The 12,573-nt window shown below is 39.1% G+C and overlaps 2 protein-coding genes across 2 annotated transcripts in view; both read left to right on the top strand.

Moving 5' to 3' along the window:
- Nucleotides 1–386, top strand: part of glra4b (glycine receptor, alpha 4b) — a 7,042-nt gene extending 6,656 nt beyond the window's left edge. Inside the window, exon 10 of the mRNA XM_020598875.1 lies at nt 16–386. Coding sequence (XP_020454531.1) covers nt 16–170 — 155 coding nt within the window. The 3' untranslated portion in view covers nt 171–386. The remainder of the gene's footprint in view (nt 1–15) is intronic.
- A 3,029-nt stretch (nt 387–3,415) lies between these two features.
- On the top strand, nt 3,416–10,963 carry nufip2 (nuclear FMR1 interacting protein 2; the record flags this gene model as incomplete). Its single annotated transcript, XM_020598876.1, has 4 exons — nt 3,416–3,593; nt 5,440–7,104; nt 7,540–7,572; nt 9,469–10,963. Coding segments are annotated over 4 exons (1,929 nt in total), but the record flags the coding sequence as incomplete, so codon positions are not given.
- Between the last annotated feature and the right edge of the window lie 1,610 nt (nt 10,964–12,573).

The raw sequence follows: 12,573 nt of genomic DNA on the forward strand, positions 1-12,573 counted from the left end.
TACCTCCTGGTTTAGGTTTCTATGACATACGCAGGCGTTTTGTGGAGCAGGCAAAAAGGATTGATACTATCTCTCGAGCGGTTTTCCCCATGAGTTTCCTCGTGTTTAACGTTCTATACTGGCTTACCTACAAAGTTGTACAACATGAAAACACTCATGCCACACTGTGACAACACAAGAGACCATAAAGTGACTGGATTCATTAAATGTTGCTCTCTTCGCTGTAACATTTACAGGCTGACAGCCCTCAGCTATTGTTTACGCATTTCACTGATGCCAAAAGTGTCCAGAGCTACAGGTTTCATATCACAGAGACAAGACATTTATCTCTACAAGCAGGAATCACACAAAACATGTTTGTTTCTTACCTTGACTATGATTGATAGGCTGAGGAAATACATTAATCAAATTATTTAATGGCTTTCAGGGGTTCAGACAACTAGGATTTAATATTTTTTATGACATCACTATTTTAACTAAAATAATATTTATCTGTGGAATTACATTTTGAACCCTCCAAGAGGAAGCATTTCTTTAATAAAAGTGAGATAATCCATTTTTAAATGGGTTTCAAATGAAAAGTATTAACTGCCTAAAGCAGTAAATGATACATTGTCCAAAGATTTTTAGCTGTCACTCTACTGATATAATGGCATGGCACACACATAGCCAAATACAGAGTATCTTTTTTTAATTACTTGCCTCAACCATTAGTTCAAGTCTTCAGTTTTACACATACTGGCCAGATATTTATATGACCTATTTAATCCTACAACAAGAGTGAGAGGTTAATGTAATTTAAATAGTAAAGTGGTGTATTATTCCAGTTTGTTTCCATACAGAAAAAAATCTATAGAAATTTTAATTTAAAATATATAATTTTATCAAAAAGGTTCAGTTCACTTTGTTTGAGATTGGCTCACTTGGTAGTGAGAATGGTGTTTCAGGCTGCATGAGAACATTTACCAAGATATTCTGTAGCGCTTAGCTTGGACTAAGGTCTTCTCGGGTCTGCAGTACTGATGTGGTAGTAAATTACACACTGAGAAGAAATTATCTCTGTGTATTTTTTCTTTAAGTAATAAATATATCTGAAACTCTTTGATCTTTGGTCAATAAATGCTTTACTTTGAAATATCGAATGCATCATATGTTTCTTTTGTATGATCACAGTTTCAAAGATCTGTTTATTTTATGTAATGCAAAAAATGTTTTCTCTCCCTCTCTGCAAATGCAAGGATTACACTTAATTGGTACACAGCTATATTTCATTTTTCAAACTATGACTTCTAGGCCAGAAGCATCTACCCCACACTGAACTAGTTTTCTCTAGATGTGTCTTCCCTCAGTTACACTTCTCTTTCAATCCTCACTCCACTTTCATGTGGAGCGCCTCTTACTGTTCCTATAACTGAAGCTCAGTACCTCATACTACATGGGTTTTTATTAACATTTCTGTGTGCACATGTCTGGAGACTATAGGTCCTATCTCATTTTAAAAATACAACTTGTCAAAAAATGTCTCTGTCCTATCAATATTTCATTTGAAAGATAGCTGTCACATGCATATACAGTAGGAAAAGATGAGTTGCACAGATGACTTATCTTTCTAAATAGCATTAAAGGAACATTGAGAGGATTCTTGATACTGAACTGTTAAAGAGTTAGGGGGCACTGGGGTACAAATACAGAATAAGGTTTGATAACAAAGATACCTGTTTAGGGGTTATCGGATTTGTTAAAGTGAACACACGCACAATTAAAGGCATTGTCTCATATTGTTTATTTTATATTGAAAAATACAAAATATATCTTTATCTCGGTCTTTTGCTTTGTTCCATTAAGCTTGTCTTCATCAATCACACAAATGTAATGGGGTAACCAGATGTTACAGTCCATACTGGAGGCATGAGCATAAAACTCAAAAACATTATGTTGACTGCAAAATTAATCCCTCAACTTTCACTTCATCTTTAGTCTAGTGTCTGTGCTGAACATTCAAAGGACGGTGTATTTCTAGCCAGAAGAAGGAGCTGTTGCCTCTCTTATGTCCTGTGCCAGCAACATTGCACTATGCCACACTTGCCCACATAAGCCAGATGATTTTCACAAATTTACTGTCTAAGGTGAAGCTCATGTTGTTTGAGACTGACTCTGGCATATAGAATTACGAATATACAATTTCATATGGTAGACTATTTGTATTTATGTGTTATTAACTAACAAATAAACCACAGTTTATCTACATTTCATTTGTTACTTAGATTAGATTTTAATGTGCAGTCTGAATTGCTTTTAATTGCAACAGGCTCTGCAAACATGGCTAACAAACAATGCAAGCTAATGGCACCAATCCAATCAAACAGTAAGCATTTGCTCTTTGTTTGACTTATTAAATACAAACTATTAAACCAGATCAACACCTTAAATGATTTCACTCACTAAGTAGTGTGAAAGGATGGAAACTCTATCCACTGCTCCATCTAGACACTTACTGAGAATAATTAATAAATTCTTTGATTAAATGCATATAGTTACATTAATCCTCTGTTTATATTTTGCATTGGTGGTATACTTTACAAGAGATCCTGTCTGGCAGACATAGGGAGATTATGGTTATTTTCATATGTGTAAGGTGTAAATAGGATAAATTCAACAAGAAAGATCAACATTTTACATCACACAACATAGGAATAGGTATGAGTAGGCTATACAAAATGTGTTTTTCGTAGAAAAAAAGTGCACAGTGCATATTACTTATGTGTGCACATAGCTTACTGGTTGTACTGTGTGCTCATTTTAGCACACCTGCAGAAAGGAACAACAATACTACTCGATTTTTTCGACATGCTAAAAGTACTTAACGACGACTTAAGAATGTTTGACGACAGGGAATAGAATTTGCTATAACCCAGATAGGAAGGAACGTTCCCAGAACATTTAATAACCTTTTCTAATAATGTAATAACGTAACGGGAACGTTCTTGTAACAAAAAAAATTCTAGCTGGGAAGACGGTATTTTCGTTTTGCGAGTGGGATTGGTCTGCCCCAGACCCTCCACCAAAGTGCGTCCACTGGCTGGAGACGTGGCAGAGCCTCCAGTCATATGATTTTAGTTCCAATACGAACTCCACCCCGTTACTGCCCACCCTAGAAAGACTTCATATCGTTTGTCCCTTATTTTCTAGCGTGGAATTACAGTTTAAACAACTGCCAGTATATTAAAAGTTTTGATAAATATTCCCTGCGTGTGTCATCTCAAAGACTAGACCTGAATTTAGTAGCAGTGACCACCCAAAACTGTGCCATTTTTAGACGTTTACTGCTGACGTTTACAGAGGCGTCAAATAGCTTCCGTTTTACCCTAGTAGTGATTGGACTGTTCTCTCCTTGCCCAGCTAACATATAGGGTGAACAAGTCCGACATTCAACACTTCAATGGAGGAACAGCCCAAAGATCGGGCACAAGACAAGCAATATCACCACCACGGAGAAGACAGAAACTCTATTCAACATACCGTTACAGCTTGTCTAAAAAATGATCCGAGCCACTTCCAGCGCCAGCATCAGGAAACGCCGACGAAGAAAACAGGTTGGGCCAACCGGAAAAGTTAGCTAACGCTTGCTAGCCTGAGTCAGCTAATGTCAGCGAGCCGACTAGCATTTGCTAATTAATGTGAACTCTGATGTGATTGAAGGCTTAGCCTGCTAGCAAGCTACTAGTTCTGCATTATGTGCTGTCGTTCGGGAAAATGTAAGAAACGTTACGGCTGGTGAGTAGTTGGTCGATTCGCTGTCAAACCAGAAACCAACTATTAGGTTAGCTAGTGGCTAACTGACATTGCGTGACAGTTGTCGCTGGTGCTGGTTTGACATACCGGGGATTGACCTTGTGCGCCGGTTTCACCACCCATTTTTCTTTTGTAAATGCAGCAAAACCATTTAAGTGCACCATTAATACTGGAGCAGCGTGTGCTCTAAATGTATTCACTTTATGCATAGCGAATTTTCTTCAACAGTAGTCATAGTTATAGCTTACTAACTTCAGTGTGTTTTTGTGGCCAGCTTAGGAAAACGAGCCGGCTCCACTGGAATGTTCTGAGCTGCCATTTCCTGTCGGCCATGTTAGAATATCACTGCTAGCTAATGCTGTAGTTGCCCTGCTAGTTAGGAATCTTTTTTGTTGTCTTTTACAGCCACGATATTTTGCCTCACTTGAATGTATCTAGTTGTCGTGCATTTTATGTACTTGGGTTGCTGAGGTCGGACGGCTCTTATATGGCATAGTTAACTAACCAACGTGTTTATGTCAAATGAACCACTGGTTAACGATAGTTTGCACTAGCTAACGCTAGCCATCTCTGACAGGCATATTGCATGTTGTCCAGTCAATATGAAGCCAAGCAGAAACTTGAACACAACCAGTCGGTAAAGATAAGGATTGCTGCAGAGGAACATATAACATAGGTCACTGTAACCATCCACCTTAACGTTACTTTTGTTGGCACTTGTGTCAACACCTTTTGTTACCAATAAGCGAGAAACTACCTGGGAAGCGAGGCTATATGCAGAGGCTTGTGTGTGCTATACCCGCAGACGATAAAGGACAGCACCTCTGATTGGGAAATCCCACGTCTACACAGCAGCTTTCCATGCCTCTGTGCAATGCATTGCACCTATTTATGGTTCACCTCTAGTCCAAAAGCATTTTTAATATTGTTGTGAGCCCTCTTTCAGCATCTTCTAACAAGTGTTCTTTGATGTCAGATATCCTAAAGAAACACAATCAAGTTCAGTCCAGTATGTAGTTGACAGTTATGAAGTACTGTATACCAGATCTCCACTTGTTAAGAGACTGAGCACCCAGATCATCTTGTAATTTATAGGAGGTATCATTAAAAGCATACACTAGGAATGAATTACATATTTTATCTTGTCAGATAATTCTCCCATCTTTTTCTCAACTTTTTGGATAAAAGTTGCTGGTCAATAATATAGCTTTGTTAACTATAAACAACACTGATCATTGATGCTGGGATAATTTGTCAGAAAACAAAGGTTGTGTGGGATTCCTCCAGGTGCTCCAGCCTCCTCCCACAGTCCAGAGATCCTCTGCAGGATAAGCAGCATAGCTAATGGATGAATGGACAAAAACATTAACTACAAACAGAAGTGAATTGTTATCAAAGTTGTGTTGCGTAAATTTGTGGTTTGCATAGGAAATGGCACTGATATTTATATCATGTATTGCTCGTCATTGCATTATAAATGTATAACCAAATGTTTGTTATAGTACACCCAAAATTGTTCATGTAAAATCTTTTTATATATTTCATTTTTCATGATAAACTGACAAAAGAGAGCAGTTTTTGCAAGGTCATGGAAAAAATAGTTGGTGTTTTATCATTTCAGTAAACTAATTTTGTTTCCCCTTTTAGGCAATAAAAAAGTAAACATCGGTGATGAAGAGGGGGAGAAGTATATACATCGGTCTGACACTGTTGGTACGTCACATCCCCCCAACAGCAATGGCAGCAGACACATAAGTAGTACAAATGTGAAGCAAAAATCAACACAAAAGCTGTACACACCTGTTCCAAAAGTGAGCAGCAAAGGATTGGACCATAAGAAGAATATGGACCTTAAAAATGACAAGGAAAAGGCTCTTGATTTGAATCATCAGGAGGGTCAGCCTTTGGATAAAAAAGACTTGGTTCTGCTTCAAAATGGCATTGTAAACTGTGGCTTCATTACAAATGGCTATTCTAGCAAGGACAATGATGGCAGTGGCTCTGAAGGTGGATATACTACTCCGAAGAAACGCAAGGCCAAATGTAACACCAAGAACACTGATCATGTGATAAGAGAAAAGGAGAAAGACATGCAGCAGGGCAACACTACACAGGATCTTGAGACAGCTGAGAAGGGAGTGACTTCAAGACTTGATGGCTTTAGAGTTGCCCACAAAATAGAAGCTCAGTCAGCAGCTAGACGGGCTGTTGTGCCAGAGACTTCAATGGGTGAAACTCAGAGGAAAAGCTCTGATGGCAAAGCAGTTGGCACCTTTAGTAAAAAAACTGAGGAAAGGCACAAAACCAGGCTTTCCTCACCTTCTAAAGAGGATTCCTGGACCTTGTTCAAGCCCCCTCCAGTATTTCCTGTGGACAATAGCAGTGCTAAAATTGATTCCAAGATCAGTTATGCAAGTAAAGTAAAAGAGAACCTCAACAAAGTAGCTCAAGGTGGAGGAGAGGCACTGCTTCCTCCTGTTAGACTGTCGCAGGTCCCTATGTCTGCTGTGAAAACAGCTAGCTTTACTAATGGTCCTGTTTCTGGAAACGGAAATGGCTGCCCATCAGTGACTACCTTCTTTAATACTGCTGCTAGTAGTATTCCACCACCGCCATCTATCCCAAGTGGCGACAATGTAGCATGTCCTTTGGAAAGTAACTGTAGCTCCTCAACCAGTCATACGGATGGAGAAGCATATGAGCATAGGAAGTGTCCTCTTTTAAATTGCCCTTTAAATATGCAACCTGTGCTCCCTAGTGCTCGTCACCTTGACCACCCGGCTGCTCAGACAAATCAGAAAGCCTTGGGAGACATCTTCCACAATAAGTGGGGGCTTTGTTTCATCACTGAGGCCAACTTGGCTCCAGAAGGGGAAAATATGCAGGACACAGGGGACACAACTACTGTAGTCACACCTCAAAGTGAGTGTCAGGCTGATGCAGCCAAGGCTGTCCAGCCCTGCTTTGATGTTAGTCCATCATTCTTAGAGCCTGGTACTTTGGCTCAAGACCCTGAGAAAAGGACTTGTGTCCCTTGTACTCTGTCTAATGCCTGTTCTCCTGCTTGTGTAATGAGTGAGAAAGAGAACAAGCTGCAGCCATGTGGCCAGGAAAAGGCAAAACTTGAGGCCAAGGGTGCAGTTTCTGCTGTGGCAGCCCCCAGTAAAGACAATGGTGCTAGGCCTGCACAGAGCCAGCTAACCACTGTGTTGTTTGGCTCATCTAAAGAACAGGCCCACTGTAAAGACACTGGCAGAAGGTGTAGCTGGGGGTCCTTTGACGTTAAAGCTGCTGTCACCTATCACACTAAAGGTAATTTTAGCTATCTACTATATCAGATGGATTTATACAACCATTAAAGTTGTAATCCTTAAAATTTTATTAATGTGGCAGCACCTATGGTTACAGGTGATTTTATGCTGAGAAAGGTGCAAGTACTTCATGACAGTAGGGCAGTGTAACAAATATGAGAAATGTATTGCATATAGAGAGCATATATGTAGAATGTAAATACACTGAATAACTTGCACAAAAATGCATGTAGTAATATGAAAAATGGGGTTTTGTTTTATGAAAATTTTAAGGATTATAACAATGTCAAGTCTCATGAGATTTGATGTATCCAGTGTATGAAATGATGCGTAATGTCCTTATGCTATATATTTTGGAGATCAATATTCCATTTTATTCTTCATGACCAAATAATAAAAATGCTAAAATAATATGCATTTTATTTTCTTTCAACAGAAATGGAATCCATTTGCAACTTGCAAAAACAAGGTAAACTTGCTGGTCTTTTTTTTTAATTTATTTTTTTAAATGTTCTGATCCAAATGGGATGCAATTATAGAAAAATGAAAGGATGCTATTTTTATTCTTTTTAAAGTAATTTACAGAGCACGTTATCATGACCTTTGTTCTTTGCAATGGTTGTAAAGTTTGAAGCTGTTTGCATACTTTTATTTTTTCTTCTTCAAAACTCTGGTGCCTGTGCAGCTCTTGCAGCACATAATCTACATCAAAGCATGCAAGATCCACACTAAAGCTGGGTCTACATCGCATAGTGTGTGCAGTGCATAATATCTGGCATGCCGCTTTTGAGAGGCTCATCCTTGTGTCTACAGTCGATGCATATTCACTCGCACATTGGAAGTGTTTGATGTACAAAAAGCACAGGGAGGAGGCTACAGAAATACGTTTGGAAAGGAAAACTATGGTCCATAACTATGACAAATAGTAGATAATGAGAGAGTTACTGGGCACATTACAAAGTATCCAACCCGTGGTAAAATGCAGCTAATGAAAACTTCACACTTTATAAAGAACTGCATGTTCAGTAGGATTGATGCAATAGATGGGTCATGTGTTTTAACTTGTTTATGTGATTATTTTGGTGGATGCAAGTGAGCTTTTTATGTGCATACCTGTAAAAAAGTATGAAAATACGCCTTGGGTCACAGCTATGTGCATAAAGCATGAGTGGTACATGAGCCCGACGTGGGCAGCGTATGCAGCTGGACTGAATAATGTAGGAGCATATTGGTTGTTGACTCGCACATATCAAAAAATGTGGCTGAAACGTAGACACTACTTCAGTTGCACCTTCTGAATCCAAAGATTGATATCTGCTTCTTTTACTGGAGTTGCGATTACTCTGGTAATATCCTGTTATAGTTGATTAACAGTGCTCATAAAAGTTGTGCAAGGCTTTGTGTGTGTGTGCGGGGGGGGGGTTTACAATCAAAGTATAAGCACATGTGTACAACCAGTGACTGACATAAATACCAGTAACCTGCTTGGAAAGACCTATTTATCTAACTTATTGCTATACATCACTATAAGGATGCATGAATAAAATTTTTCAATCTAGTTGGGCCATGTGGAAGCATATGCACAAATACTATTTAATGCCTTTGATTTGGCTCTGGAGAACAGATACAGATGGGTGACAAAAGGAAAACAAAGTTTCTCACTAGGGTGTCGCCATGTGCACCTTGGCATTGACTCCTCAAATCTCTGAACTCAACTGGAAGGATGAACACTATTCTTCCTAAAGATATTACCTCATGGTGTTTTGGTAGTGGAGATCCTGACTAACACCTCAGGCCAAAATCTCCCATAGGCGTTCAGCTGGGTTTAGATCTGGTTCATATGATTTGCATTATTTTCATATGCATCAAACCATTCAGTGATCCCTCGTGTAGATGTACTGTCATCCTGGAAAAGACCACTGTTATTTAGGCATTTCCTTTAGTTTGTCACCCGTCTGTAGCTGTATAGCATGGACTAACATTAAACAACAGTGAATCATTGGAAGTCAAAATGCTGTTTGTTTTGGTACTAAGTAAAAGGAAGTGTGATGTACTGCTGCCTTATGGTCCTGTGAACTGTTTATCAAGTGGGTTTAGTGATGTTTTGAGACTGTTTGCCAAATATCTAACAAGCTAGAACGGAAGTATTCTATTGATAAATCAGTGAGGTCTGACTATTGCTTTTGTTGGATATTTCAAGCTAGTGTCACTGTTATACGTACCTGACTTCTAAGTTTGCCTGCAAAATGTACTGTAAAACTGGCAAGAATGTGATTTAAATCCATAAATGTTCTCAGTGTCAGAGGCTGTGATCATGCTGAATAACCAACCTTTTTGCCTCCTCTCTTCCCCCCCTCTGCTGTAGATCCAAAAAGAGTAGTGGTTTATGATAAGGCCAAGGATGGACCTGATCAGTGACCTAGATGCTCTGCAGTACTTGCATTCTTCTCTTCTGGGCACCGCAGTTGTGTACCTTGGAAATCAGAAATCGTCTTGGATAGATGAAGTGACAGCTGTGGAAACATTGACAGTTTAGCATGACACACTTCCTTGGAATTTTGGGTGGAATAACAGACTTATTTGGTGGCATCAGAAACACACACTCTCTCTCTCTCTCTCTCTCTCTCTCTCTCTCTCTCTCTCGACGTAAAAGTAGATCGGTGCCTCCCCTACATGACGGATGGATGCTTGCAGCTTTGAGCTGTGGTCGTTGTTTGTCATGCCTCGTTGGGGACGATTTTTTGGGATTTCAACAAAGAAAGGTGTAATGGACCACACCTCCCTAAGCCTTTATCCTGGTGTACTGCGGCAGCCGTCTGACTGTGGGCTGCCTTGGTCATTTTCTTTCTTCGTGCATTCAAATGAATTCACTGTAGATATGTTAGACATTATACATACATTTGTGCAAGCTGGAATTCATCAAGGAAGAAAGAAGAACACACTTTGCAAAGAATGCCTTGATGTTTTAAGGATATTTGGAGTCCTGTTAAATCATAAATTAGGTGGAAGCTCAGGTGAGGCCCTATCCAAGAAGAGATAACCTTGTCTTAAATCCTTTATGAAAAACCAGAGCCCAGAAATGAGATGCTTGCTTGTTCTTTCATACTGTTCCATCTGGCCTAACAGGGTGTGTTATGTACACTGCAGTATCACCCCAGAGCACAGGTACAGAAGTGTTGCGCCATTTCCTTTTTTTTAAAACTTTTTTTTATTGCAGGTGTGCTACAATTTTAAAATAACATTTCCATTAAAAACTTTTAATCGCAAAGCTTTTTATACATTTCATGCAGATTATTGTCAAGTCAGCGCAGGCTATTCTCTAATTCAGATTCTAATGTTTGAATTTTGAGTTTAGGAATAAACTGTGATAGGTTGCAAGAGACATTGCTTCCAGTAAGGTCTTCTGTGTATAGCAGCAAGACTCCGAATGTCCATACACATTATACTGCTGGCGTTTCTGTCTGTGGAACAGTTCTACTCCGTATCAAATGAACATGTTGCATTTTTTACAACTTCTTTTTTTCTTGGACTCAGCATTTTGTTTTGATGTTTTGGTCCTATTGGCATTTCTTGCATGTTTGCTGGTGGAAATGAATGAGATCACTGCTCACCGCCACACAAAGATTCCAGCAGCAACAAACATTGCAATACTAATCTAGGTTCCCTGACTACCCACATTGTTAAACTGTTGAAATGAGTTGTGCTGTTATGGTTTACTGTGGATTACCTTTGCAAACCAGTGTGCAATAGTGTGAAATGGGTTTATATGGGGCTACAGCATACTCACCCAAGAAGCTGATGTGGCCTGCAGTTCATTTGTTTGTTCACAATGTTTAAGGTGCATTTTCATTTTATAGTGCTTTTTTTTTTTTTTTTTTTAAATACACAAAAGAGCTCATGTTGAAAGATCTATTTAAGTCTAAGGAGCCCAAATTTACTAACTGGCCAGCTGTGATATCACTTTCATCACCAAATCAGGATTTGATTATTCAACATGATGAAGAAACTGTCCAGGTTTCCTTTCTGGAGAAAATATGATTTGGTTAATATGTGGATTAATAGCACTTTATGTAAACTAATTGCTTTTATCTTATAATTACTAGAGAGAGATATATGTACTGACGAGAAACTCCTTGAAAGAATGGCTCTGGGCTGTTACTTTTCAGAAAAAAATAAGTTGATAAATACAGAATTATTAATTGTAACTCAGGTAGTGTCGATAAAGCCATGACTAATGTTAAATGTTGTTTTTGCCAATGGCCCCTGCCATGTGCGGTTCTCAAAATTAGAATGAGTCGTATTATCATGATGCGACTTACCAAATAATTACTGAGGGAAACTGACATCCCATGCAAGGTGAAAATGTATATTTTCCTGATTATTTCCCCCTATTTTTAAAAAAAGCACATTGCTCCATGCGCTGTTTTCTATTTATTCTAGACTGTAATCTCTTTGCAATCATTGATGGTTCATTTTCCCCCTCGTGTTCATAGTGAAGCACCTTTTGTTTTTTTTTGGTGAACATCAGTGGTGTTTTTATGGGGTGGCTACAATCTGGGAATAAGCTTTCAAGTACACTTCTTTCCACTGTGTCCTGATTAGGCCTCACCACAGCTTGTACTTGTGTGCAGAGAGGAGGCCATAGCTGCAGCCGTGTTTTTGTTAAACTTGTCTTGACATTTAACTTCCACGTCTGATCGCATTCAGTTCTCTGGTTTTTAAAAGGTTTGGTGGTGTGTTTTTTTTTTTTTTTTTTTTTGCTTTGCTTCCAGTGTACAGCCTGTGATGAATGAGGGTATCGTCATATACTGCCCTCTGAATCAGAACAGCTGTGTCGGATCTGGGTGATGGGGAAACAAAGGTATTTGCGGAGATATTACCCATTAGCATTTGGACTTGTTTTTTCTGTGCTTGTGGAATTCACATTTAATCTAGCAAAAAATTACACAGAAGTATTTAATTTCTTGTGATTACCCATAATCTACAAAGTGACAGAATCACGTTACCATAGGGTTAATGTCAGATGGCTGAGTGTTAACAGTGGACAGTGATGCATCTGTAGGCTTCTACTGTACATGTAAAACAGGGTGATCAAAAGGGGTAGTGTGTGATGTTACTGTAGTCTCACAATGAAATGAATACCTTTTATTTTTTGGAGACCGTCCCATCCTCCTACCCTGAGGCACCTCTTTTTCAAGCACTTAATACAGCAAAAAGGCTATGTTGAATATGCATTTATAAAGAACTACTAGCATTGTAGCCTACAAACCAAAACCAGGTTCTCGAAGTAGAGTAGATGTTTAATCAGTGATTTCTGTTCAAAATGAACACATCACTGATGTGTGGAGAAATCAAAAAAAGCCTGATCATGTGGAGTGAATACCTCCACCCCCTCAGGATGTGCAATCACCTCAAGGACACTGACGCAGGTAGTGAGTGGCCAGTTTGGCTGCATCGTTTTGTGGGAGTG

The sequence above is a fragment of the Monopterus albus genome, unplaced genomic scaffold (genome assembly GCF_001952655.1).
Source record: "Monopterus albus unplaced genomic scaffold, M_albus_1.0 scaffold39.1, whole genome shotgun sequence".
NCBI classification, from domain to species: Eukaryota; Metazoa; Chordata; class Actinopteri; order Synbranchiformes; family Synbranchidae; genus Monopterus; species Monopterus albus.